At 44.3% G+C, this 12,602-nt stretch overlaps 1 protein-coding gene across 1 annotated transcript in view; it reads left to right on the forward strand.

Annotated features, from left to right (window-relative positions):
* LOC106606651 (delphilin) overlaps nt 1–12,368 on the forward strand; it is a 49,920-nt gene extending 37,552 nt beyond the window's left edge. Inside the window, 11 exon segments of the mRNA XM_045721282.1 lie at nt 464–1,642; nt 1,645–2,697; nt 3,419–3,506; nt 4,013–4,090; nt 4,275–4,471; nt 7,013–7,168; nt 7,547–7,636; nt 7,753–7,882; nt 8,105–8,223; nt 9,802–9,966; nt 10,105–12,368. Of these exon segments, the coding sequence (XP_045577238.1) occupies nt 464–1,642; nt 1,645–2,697; nt 3,419–3,506; nt 4,013–4,090; nt 4,275–4,471; nt 7,013–7,168; nt 7,547–7,636; nt 7,753–7,882; nt 8,105–8,223; nt 9,802–9,966; nt 10,105–10,188 (3,339 nt within the window). The 3' untranslated portion in view covers nt 10,189–12,368.
* Nucleotides 12,369–12,602: the final 234 nt, after the last annotated feature.

Here is a 12,602-nt window from a genome sequence, read left to right on the forward strand (position 1 = left end):
ACACTAGACCCTGGACAACAAATTATGTGAGACAAAACACTTATTTTTTAATCATTTGAATTGCAAGTTACATTTTCGAAAGACACCTTTTGAGTGTGGAAATGTTGTATAATTTTCTATAATCACTTTCTGGTTTAAAAACCATGGAAATAGTTTTTTCTAAGCAACCTGCATAAACATTGTTTGAAGTACAATAAACCAATATACTGTAGATACTGTGGTAGGTCAACGTTATATGCTGGAAAACCTTGGTGGAGTAGGCATTGTGTTACTCATGTGCATTTCTTTTTCGGCTTCAGGCCAATGCCTACTTCTCACTTAAAACATCATTTTTTTTGTTTTTAATTTATATAATTTGTGTTTTTCTATTAAGAAATTCTACCGTAAAGCACATAAGACTATAAATTACACTGGATCAATGGCCCAAGCCTTAATGAATCTATGTGATTGGTGATAATGCCAGGATGTTGTCCAGATGAGCTTCCCAGTTGATGATGAGGATGACGAGGAGGTGGAGGTGGATGATGAAGATGGAGATGGGGGTTTCATAATACCCCCTGAGCTGAGCAGCCCCAGCGAGTGCCAGGGCAGCAGCGGAGAGGACGCCTCCTCCCTCACCTACTCCTCCTCCTCAGAACACATACCCCCTCCCCCCATGACTCCCCCGCCACCTCCGCCCATCCAATTCAACGATCCTCCTCTACCACCAAGCTATACCGCCACCCCTGAACAGTCTCCCAGAATACAACTGCCTTTCCGCCGCCACCATGGGCCACCTCCGCCCCCTCCTCCTCGCTCCAACCCACCGCCCAAACGCCAGTCCATTCACAAGGTGCTTCCCACCCGGGAGGACCTGCTAGCCCACGCTGCAATGCAGGAACAAAATGCGTACCAGGAGCAACAAGCTTACCAGGAACAACAAGCTTACCAGGACCAACAAGCGTTTCAGGACCAACAAGCTTACCAGGACCAACAAGTGCAACAAGCGTACCAGGAGCGACAAGTGTACCAGGAGCAACGAGCATTCCAGAAGCAACAAGCGTTTCAGGAACAAAAAGCTTACCAGGAGCAACAAGCACAACAAGCGCACCAAGAGCGACAAGCGTACCAGGAACAACAAGCATTCCAGGAGCAACAAGCTTACCAGGAGCAACAAGCTTACCAGGAGCAACAAGCACATCAAGAACAACAAGCGTTACAGAAGCATCAATCATACCAGGAGCAACAAGCATACCAGGAGCAACAAGCGTACCAGGAGCAAAATATTTACCAGGGGCACCAGTCACTGCCTGCCCAGTCCTCGCACAAAGCACACCCCCTGCAGCAGCTTCACCAGTCCCTGCCCCCCTCCCCTCTCCAGAGGCAGCCCACACCCATCCAGACCTCCCAAACCACCCAGACCCCTCACTCTACCAGATGCACCAAGCTCAACAACAGACTCGTCGTCAGAGCCGTCGTCAGACTCACTCAGCCACATCACCTCACAATCCCCCAGCCCGTTCCCCTGTCCATCCAGATCAACAGAGTCAGTACTCAGAGGCAATCTATCAGAGTATTCATACACAGTCACATCACTCATCCATGGAGCGCCTTCAGCAAGCTCATCAGGTCCAGCAGCACCACTCCTCCATGGAGCTCCTTCACCATGCTCAGCAGGCCCAGCAGCACCACTCCTCCATGGAGCTCCTTCACCAAGCTCAGCAGGTCCAGCAGCACCACTCCTCCATGGAGCTCCTTCACCAAGCTCATCAGGTCCAGCAGCACCACTCCTCCATGGAATTCCTTCACCAAGCTCAACAAGTCCAGCAGCACCACTCCTCCATGGAGCTCCTTCACCAAGCTCATCGGGTCCAGCAGCACCACTCCTCCATGGAACTTCTTCACCAACCTCACCACTCATCCACAGAGCTCCTTCACCAAGCTCATCAGATCCAGCAGCACCTCTCATCCACGGAGCTCCTTCACCAAGCTCATCAGATCCACCAAGATCTGCCTGCTTCACTACCCGTACATCTGGATCAGGAGATCCACCAGTCTCTTCAGACTCATCAGAGCCATCAGACTCACCCATCTTCCCAGGCCAGCCACCAGGGCCAACAGACTCGTCAATCTCTCAAGTCTCATCGCACTCACCAGCCATCCCCCCAGCGTCCCCACTCCATCCAGCAGACTTACCACCACACTCCCCAGATCCAGCACATCCACCACCAGGTCCCTCCCCAGCCCACTCAGCCAGAGCTTCACCAGATCCACCTAATCCACCAGCCCACCCAGCAGCGCCACCAACCCCAGCCCACCCTGTCCACCTTCCAGCCCCTTCCACCCCACCAGCCCACCCTGTCCACCTTCCAGTCTCTGCCCCAACACCAACCCCAACAAACCCACCAGGTCCACCCCTCCAACCAGGGTCGTCCTCAGTCCCAGCCTTCTCAGCGGCTATTCAGTCAATCCCAGTCTCACCACCACTCCCACTCCCACCACCAGCCCCAACCTCAGCCCAAGCAGCATTCCCAGTCCCAGAATAACTTGGACCAGTTGGGGAAACAGGAGCCCCCTCCTCCTCCGCCCCTGCCCCCTCCCGGAACCCCTCCTCCACTGCCTCGCCCAGGCCTTCCGAGGATGGACTCCAATCATATGAGTGTAAAGAGGCTGCGCTGGGAACAGGTGGAGAACTCTGAGGGCACCATCTGGGGACAGGTGAGTTAGTCACGTATTGGATAGATGAGTTAGTCAGCATTGAGACAGGTGAGTTAGTCAGGATGGGGACAGTCGAGTTAGTCAGGGTTTGGACAGGTGTGTTAGTCAGGGTGGGAAAGGTGAACTTTGTTAGGTGAGGTTGGATGGGGACAGGTATGTCAGCAGCCACAGTTTGGACGGGAGTTAGTCAGGGTTTGGACAGGTGAGTTAGTCAGGGTGGGAAAGGTGAACTTTGTTAGGTGAGGTTGGATGGGCACAGGTATGTCAGCCACAGTTTGGACGGGAGTTAGTCAGGGTTTGGACAGGTGTGTTAGTCAGGGTGGGAAAGGTGAACTTTGTTAGGTGAGGTTGGATGGGGACAGGTATGTCAGCCACAGTTTGGACGGGAGTTAGTCAGGGTTTGGACAGGTGAGTTAGTCAGGGTGGGAAAGGTGAACTTTGTTAGGTGAGGTTGGATGGGGACAGGTATGTCAGCCACAGTTTGGACGCGAGTTAGTCAGGGTTTGGACAGGTGAGTTGGTCAGGGTTGCGACAGCTGAGTTAGTCAAGGTTGGGACAGGGGGGTTAGTCAGAATTGGGTCAGGTTATTTGATTTACAACAGTTCCATAAAAAGATAAATAAATCAGCAGTCAATTTCTGAAATGACAAGCATTAGCTTGAACTTAATGAGTAGATGGTGCATAATGTACATAATGCCTGTTTTTAATCTGGGTGTTGCAGTTGGGGGAGGATTCGGATTATGACAAACTGAATGACATGGTGAAGTATCTGGATCTGGAACTGCATTTTGGGACACAAAAGAACCCCAGTGAGTATAATGTGCCCACGTGTGTATGTGAACGTGGGTGTTCGTGTGCATGCGTGCATAATGCATATGTTAGTGTGCATACAGTATGTTTGCACATACGTGTGGAAGTTTCTTCCAAAAAAACATTTACATACCACCACCAGTCAGTTCTTGCCTAGTGTGTCCAATATGAATACTTCTTCATCTTGAGCAATGTGTGTGAAGCCCACCATGGTTTTGATTTGCTTTTGATCAGTGGTCCCTCTGATGAATGACAGCAGCGTTACCGCCATAGGCACTTCACTGACCCATTTAAGTCCAATACTTGAAATGATGTATTTAGAAATACATTGAAAATCCTGATATGGAAATTTTCTGCTCCTTAGCAGTCTCTTTCTCCCTTGATCTTTGTCTTCACACTCTTCCTTTCTGCCTCTCCCTCTCTGTGTCAATCACTTTGTCTTTCTGCCTCTTCTCTGTTTCCCTCATGTTTCCCACATGATGTTCTGTGTCAGTTTCTCTTCCAGACCCAGGCCCTCAGTCGGAGACCTTCAAGAAGAAAGACGTAGTTGAGATTCTGTCCCATAAGAAGGCCTACAACGCATGTAAGTATGAGAGTGGAGAACACAAGGAGGGCGCTACATTGTTCCACACTGTGTTACACTGCACTTCAGATCTTATGTTATTGTTCTAATCTAGTCTGTGTTGACTGAAACCACGAGACTATGTCACACTGTTACTGTGGCCTCGGATCTTTGACCCTTTGATCTCTTGACCCCTGACCTCCAGCCATCCTGATTGCCCACCTGAAGCTGTCCCCGGGCGAACTGCGACAGGTGCTGATGACCATGGCCACAGAGCGGCTGGAGCCGACACACATCAAGCAGCTGCTGCTGTACGCCCCCGACGCAGAGGAGGTCAAGCAGTACGAACAGTACAGCGAGGACCCAGCCAAACTCAGCGAGCCTGACCAGTTTGTACTACAGGTACTGGGCCTAGACTGCAGGGGGAGGCTCAGCAATTTAAAATAAAATAAAATTCACCTTTATTTAACCAGATAGGCCAGTTGAGAACACGTTCTCATTTACGACTGCGCCCTGGCCAAGATAAAGCAAAGCAGTGCGACACAAACAACAACACAGAGTTACACATGGAATAAACAAACGTGTCGTTTTGTTGTGTTATACTGTGGGTGAAAGTGGTAGTAGTAGTAGTAGACGTTCCGCTAGCGGAACGCCTTGCCAAATATTATCCATAGTTATGTCCAAATATCGCCGTTTTGTTCGTGCGTTCAGGTCACTGTCCAAAGGGTAACGTGCGAGCGCATTTCCAGACAAAAGATTTCAAAATGTTCCATTACCGTACTTAGAAGCATGTCAAACGCTGTTTAAAATCAATTTTTATGCTATTTTTCTCGTAAGATAGCGATAATGTTCCAACCGGACAATGCTGTATTCATTCAAAAAGGAAGAGAAAAAATGTCGAGGTCTCGTGAACGCGCATCTTCAATCTCTCTGTCACCAGGTAGTCCTAGGACAAACTGTGCTGCTGTTATCTGCCCAGAGACAGGAGACGCGTCAATCCGGTTTCTGAGGCTTTTGAGAGCCAATGGAAGCCTTAGAAAGTGTCACGTAACAGCTCAGATACTGTAGTTTCGATAGACAAGCAACAGAAGGACTACAAATTCGCAGAAAGGCCACTTCCTGCTTGGAATCTTCTCAGGTCTTTGCCTGCCATATGAGTTCTGTTATACTCACAGACACCATTCAAAGAGTTTTAGAAACTTTAGAGTGTTTTCTATCCAAATTTACTAATAATATGCATATTCTCGTTTCTGGGCAAGAGTAGTAACCAGTTTAAATCGGGTACGTTTTTTTATCTGGCCGTGAAAATACTGCCCCCTATCCCAGACAAGTTAAGTAAAAATACTTGAAAGTACTACATAAGTCTTTTTTTGTATATTTGTACTTTACTTTACTATTTATATTTTTGACAACTTTTACTTCACTACTTCCCAAAGAAAATGATGTACATTTTAGTCCATACATTTTCCCTGACACCCAAAAGTACTTGTTACATTTTGAATGCTTAACAGAACAGGAAAATAGTCTAATTCACACACAACATCCCTGGTCATCCCTACTGCCTCTGATCTGGTCGGGTTTGCTTTATATAAGGAATTTGAAGTGTATTTATACTTTTACTTTGAATTTTGATACTTAAGTATATTTTAGCAATGACATTTAATTTTGATACTGTTAGGCTCTAATTCTCAGAGTAAAAACACAACGGACACTATGAAAGCGCAAACTATGTTTATTCTTCCCAGAGGATCAATACAGCTGCATTAGACAAAGACATTGTTCACACAAGCACTGATATTTAACCGTTTCTCCTAGGCTGAATCTCTCCTACACATCTGAACGAACATTGTATTTTTACTGCTAGGCAGGAAACTAAGTGATACGGCCACACATGACTTGACCTGACCTCGACCCCCTTCATCACTAATCCATGGCTCTCTCCCCTTATCAATGCCTGCCAGTTGATCGCTTTCCCTGCACTCAGCTCATTCCAAGCTTAATTGCACACACTATATACCTTCCTCCTACAGATAACCATTAACTTCTGGTGTAGACCCTCTAAACCTAAGCACTCAATATTTCAATAAGATACCTGATAATTAACCCTATCCAAAGTTTAGGAGTTAGTACCCAGTATCCATCAATACTCAAGTGTCAAAATTCAAAGTTAAAGTATAAATACATTTCAAATTCCTTTTCCTTTTTTACGGATATCCAGGGGCACTTCCAACACTCATCATTTACAAACTAAGCATTTGTATATTTTGGCAATGACATTTACTTTTGATACTTCAGTATATTTAAAACCAAATACTTTTAGAGTTTTACTCAAGTATTATTTTACTGGGTGATTTTCTATTAAGGTATCTTTACTTTTACTCAAGTATGAAAATTGGGTACTTTTTCCACCACTGGTAGTACTAGTAGTGGTAGTGGTAATAGTAGTGGTAGTAGTAGTAGTATAATTAGTAGTTGTTGTTGTGGTAGTAGTATAATTAGTAGTTGTTGTTGTAGTAGTAGAAATAGTAGTAGTAGTAGGAATAGTAGTAGGAATAGAAGTAGTAGTAGTAGTAATAGAAGTAGTAGTATAAATAGAAGTACTAGTAGTAATATAAGTAATGTAATCAATTTAGAACATTTTTGACATGCGTTTTTTTCTGGATTTTTTTGTTGTTATTCTGTCTCTCACTGTTCAAATAAACCTACCATTAAAATTATAGACTGATCATTTCTTTGTCAGTGGGCAAATGTACAAAATCAGCAGGGGATCAAATACTTTTTTCCCTCACTGTAGGTGTTGTTGCTGGTTTTCTGTTTCCTCGTTTGTAATTGTGTGTGTGTGTGTGTGTGTGTGTGTGTGTGTGTGTGTGTGTGTGTGTGTGTGTGTGTGTGTGTGTGTGTGTGTGTGTGTGTGTGTGTGTGTGTGTGCGCATAATGCCATAGATGCTGTCAGTACCAGAGTACAAGACTCGTCTGAGAAGCCTCCACTTCAAAAGCACCCTGCAGGAGAAGACAGAGGAGATGAGGGGGGGCTACGACTGCATCTACAACGCCTCCATGGAGCTCAAGACCAGCAAGAAACTGGCCAAGATACTGGAGGTATACAATTATGTACAATCACTAGGAAGAGCAATGCAACTTCTTCAACTTGAACTTGTCACCCGCCAGCATGATTCTGATAAGATAAAACCAATAACAGTCTCATTCTGTGCTAAAAATGGAGAGAATGGAAATGTGTTTGTTTGGTTTTACCAACGTTTTAGCTTGAGCCACAGATACACCAGGAAGGTTAAGGATAGGCAGTAGCCCAAAGACCAAACACCTAAACAGCAATGAACAGGATGCTTTCATCTTTATTCCCTGAGTGGAACATATAGTGTTATTGTGGGTAATGTTTAGCCTTAAAGTGGTAATGATGCTGTTTCAATCCTAAACTAAATACAAGCTATATGCTAACTGTGTCGGATGGTTCCTTAGTTTGTGCTGGCGATGGGGAACTATCTGAACAACGGTCAGCCTAAGACCGGCAACAAAACCACCGGGTTTAAGATCAACTTCCTCACTGAGGTAAGCTCCTCGGGGATATTGGCCTGTATTCCTATGACATTGTTTTACTTCACTGTTGTTACTTCACTGTTGTTAACCCACGGACACTGTTACTAATGCACTACTGTTTCTTGTAGCTCGGCACCACAAAAACAGTGGATGGGAAATCTACGTTTCTGCACATCCTCGTCAAGTCACTGTGTCTTCACTTTCCCAACGTCCTGGATTTTGCCAAGGACCTCACCACGGTTCCCCTGGCAGCCAAAGGTAAACTGAGTAGCAGTTTTTTCATGTGTGCATTTTCTTTTGTGTGTCGGGTGTAGTGTTTCATGTACAGCATGTTGTGTTACATGTAATGTTTACCTATTGCGTGTAAATTAATAGATTAAATATGTAATCCTGTTTTTCCATAAGCACTCTTACACCTTTGTTCTTCCCCCCGCTCTCTCTTTCTTTCTCTCTCTCTCCTATCTCACTCACTCTCTGTAGTGAACCAGAGGACCATCACATCTGACCTGAATGACCTTCACACCACTATCCAGGACATCCGATCTGCCTGCCAGAAAATGCCTGCTACAGCAGACGACCGCTTCGCTGCAGTCATGAGTGTATCTTTCACAACAAACCTGAGAGAGAGAGAGAGAGAGAGAGAGAGAGAGAGAGAGAGAGAGAGAGAGAGAGAGAGAGAGAGAGAGAAAGAGAGAGCAAGAGAGAGATACATAATATAGACTCCAGAGTCTGTGCTCACAGATGGACCAGAAAGCCTCAGCTCATAGCTGGTGTGAACCCTGTGGCAACACAATGTCTCCACAGCAATATGACATACGGGTTCTCAAATACTATGCCTTGATTGGCACCAGTCTGTGCATTTGACACTTGCCCACATGATGTGTTGTGTGTGTATGTATCCATGTGTCTAAGCAACCTACCCGGGATGACTGAGTCGATCCAGACAGGTGCATGGCCCCTGAGGGTGAATCCAAAACTTAGGTTCCCTTTGCAGACTCTCACCGTCCTGCAGTACAGATAGAAACACAACACACATGAATGGATATGGCCTTGGTAAAGTGGTTCCCTAACCCTTGGTAAAGTGGTTCACTAACCCTAACCCTTGGTAAAGTGGTTCACTAACCCTAACCCTTGGTAAAGTGGTTCACTAACCCTTGGTAAAGTGGAGAGAGAGAGAGAGAGAGAGAGAGAGAGAGAGAGAGAGAGAGAGAGAGAGAGAGAGAGAGAGAGAGAGAGAGAGAGAGAGAGAGAGAGAGAGAGAGAGAGAGAGAGAGAGAGAGAGAGAGAGAGAGAGAGAGAGAGAGAGAGAGAGAGAGAGAGAGAGAGAGAGAGAGAGAGAGAGAGAGAGAGAGAGAGAGAGAGAGAGAGAGAGAGAGAGAGAGAGAGAGAGAGAGAGAGAAAGAGAGAGCAAGAGAGAGATACATAATATAGACTCCAGAGTCTGTGCTCACAGATGGACCAGAAAGCCTCAGCTCATAGCTGGTGTGAACCCTGTGGCAACACAATGTCTCCACAGCAATATGACATACGGGTTCTCAAATACTATGCCTTGATTGGCACCAGTCTGTGCATTTGACACTTGCCCACATGATGTGTTGTGTGTGTATGTATCCATGTGTCTAAGCAACCTACCCGGGATGACTGAGTCGATCCAGACAGGTGCATGGCCCCTGAGGGTGAATCCAAAACTTAGGTTCCCTTTGCAGACTCTCACCGTCCTGCAGTACAGATAGAAACACAACACACATGAATGGATATGGCCTTGGTAAAGTGGTTCCCTAACCCTTGGTAAAGTGGAGAGTGAGAGAGAGAGAGAGAGAGAGAGAGAGAGAGAGAGAGAGAGAGAGAGAGAGAGAGAGAGAGAGAGAGAGAGAGAGAGAGAGAGAGAGAGAGAGAGAGAGAGAGAGAGAGAGAGAGAGAGAGAGAGAGAGAGAGAGAGAGAGAGAGAGAGAGAGAGAGAGAGAGAGAGAGAGAGAGAGAGAGAGAGAGAGAGAGAGAGAGAGAGAGAGAGAGAGAGAGAGAGAGAGAGAGATTCATTACAGGCTTCTACATTCACAAGTGTGAGTATGCATACTGTAAAATAGCCCTTTACGTGGGGGTCTCTCACCCCATCCACCACCAATGTGTACTGTAGCTCCTACCTCTGGCTGTTGTATCCTTGACTTCCCTATGAGCAGGGCTTTCTGGAGAACATCCACCCAGTACTACAGTCTCTGGAGTCCCTGCAGCAGCGGGCCATGGAGGAGTGGTCCAAGACAGCCTCCTTCTTTGGAGAGGACAGCCAAGCCACCAACACAGAGGCCTTCTTTGGGATATTCGCTGAGTTCCTCGCCAAGTTTGAGGTGAACCGCCTAGAGTTTGAAAGAGACCTCTGAAATAGACAAGTATGTAGTGCTATCAAGAAGTGCTATCAAGACCGTAGTAGTAATGGTACTGCATGTTTTTGTCTTGTCTGACAATGTTTTATTGTTGTTTTTCAGAGAGCTCTTAGTGAGAACCAGGCCAATGAGAACCCTCCTAGGAGTCCCAGGAGCCCAAGAATGGCCTCACCCCTGGCCTGGTGAACAGAGAGACAGGAAGAAGGGGTTGGCAGGCAGGCAGACAGGCACACACACACTCTCTATCTCTCTCTCACACACACACGGACAGGAGCGCATGCAAAAATCCACATACATGCACAAACACACACACACATACACACAAACGCACTCATAGTATTTCAATTTTTGTAATTCAAGATATTTATATTGTGGGAATTAGGTTGTCTGCAGAGTTGAGCATACGGGGCTTTAATACGTGGCAGTGTAGTTTGATTGTACAGCTAGTTTAGCACCTCAAACGTTGTATATTCCATGGCTATAGAGTGTTCCTCTGGAACAGACAAATGAAGCTATACTGGATCAATGGTTTTGCTTTTTATATATTTGTAAATAAAAATGTTATACCATTTATATAAATGCAAAGATTCATGAAATGGAAGAGGAAAGAGACTGACATCAGTAACTATTTGAACCCAGCTGTCTGATATACTGTATATGAATGTATGATACAATTATTGGCTAGAAAGATTAAGTCTACAGAACATGATCAGCAATGGTAAACAGAATACTGGTAAACAGAATACTGGTAAACAGAATACTGGTAAACAGAATACTGGTAAACAGAATACTGGTAAACAGAATACTGGTAAACAGAATACTGGATCATTTTGAGAGACATACACATTTAAACTATTATTGCTAAAACATGTATTTGATACTTCGGGCAGTTAAAAGAGATGACTGAATGTTTGTGTCAATGTGTCTGATTTGAGAATTAAATGTGTATTATATATCGTACCATTTAAATATAACTGTAATGATATATGTAATACAGGATATACATATTTAAGTAGTCAATTATGAAATGCTTTACAATAATTTCATTTTTTTTAATGATTTACCTGTTCCATATTTTTTGTAAGCCACCCAACACACTGAATGTATTTACAAGTTATTCATTTTGAATGAAGTGTATCTTGTACGATATCCAGTGGATACTCATTGCACATCTACTAAAGAAAAGGAATGTTATGAAAGTGAAAACAAAGATGGATGTACATTTGTGCTGTTAACTATCTGTTCCTCTCTGTCTCTGATTGTGTTGATACTGACATGCTGTAAACGGGCAGTGGGCTATTATGAACAGTAGGAGGATTTGTTACATTTTCATGATCATCTCTGCATACTGCACCTTCACTTTAATCTCTGGAATTCAATGAGGGTACACACTACTTTCTTGAAGCACATTACTTAAAGGGATAGTTCACCCAAATTAGAAAAATGACATTTTGGTTTCCTTACCCTGTAAGCAGTCTATGGACAAGGTACGACTGCAATCCATGCTTTGGTTACGTTTCCCTGGCACTGTTTCCACATGCTAATGTTTTAGCATTTGTGGCTCAAATCCCATTCAAGTCATGCGACTGATATTAGCAGTCGCATGACTTGAATGGGATTTGTGAAGCTCAATAAAGTCACTTATACAGTAGATGATATGAACATGATGCGTGAAAATTATAATAACAGTCCTGTGACTTGAATGGGATTTGTGCCACAAATGCTAAAATGTTAGTAGTGTCAAGGAAACTAAACCAAAGCATGGATTGCTGTCATACTTTGCCCAGAGACTGCTTACAGGGTAAGGAAACCAATATGTAATTTTGTTATATGGCTGAACTATCCCTTAAACAGTAACTCCATGGACTTTAATGACATAGGATGTTAATACTTAACTTTATCAAACCATGTTTTAACATATCTTTGTCATCTGATACGGACTACTTATGGACTGGTTGTGTAACTGACACATGCATGTTTTCAACCCAAACATGGAGGACATTTTACATATTCAATTAAAGCAACACTGGCCTCCAGCTTTTCAGATATTTGTTACATGAGAGAAATAGGACATGTTTTAGAATAAAACTAATGTGGATCATTTTAAATGAATAAGATAAGGCAAATGTAAGAAGACGTGCTTATAATGTTATTCATAACGTTGATAAGTTATTGACATAATTTGTTTTCTAACGGTATGATCTTAATTTCTGACTTTGTCATCTGGATAGCTATACATATTCAGCAATGTGTTCTGGAAGTCGTTGCTCTCGGATAAGTCTATGTTTTGTATTGTAACAGCCAACGCTGACAAATATAAAGCGTGGTATAAGAACATTACCCTGAATTACTGTCTTTTTCCTAAATACAGTGTTGGGTTCTGATTTCTTGACTTATGAAATATACTTATTCATTTCACTGAGGGAGAGAGGGTAATGTATAACGTTTACATTATGTCAGGATATGTTATTGTTAGCCATCAGGGATCCTATGGGAGGAGGGAAGACACCGTCTGGTACGAGTCACCATGACAGCCGTGAGTTGGGGAGGAGTGAGCACTTTGAGGCAGAGGTCAGGTCAGATGAAGTGAGGAAGAACAG

The sequence above is a fragment of the Salmo salar genome, chromosome ssa06 (genome assembly GCF_905237065.1).
Source record: "Salmo salar chromosome ssa06, Ssal_v3.1, whole genome shotgun sequence".
NCBI lineage: Eukaryota > Metazoa > Chordata > Actinopteri > Salmoniformes > Salmonidae > Salmo > Salmo salar.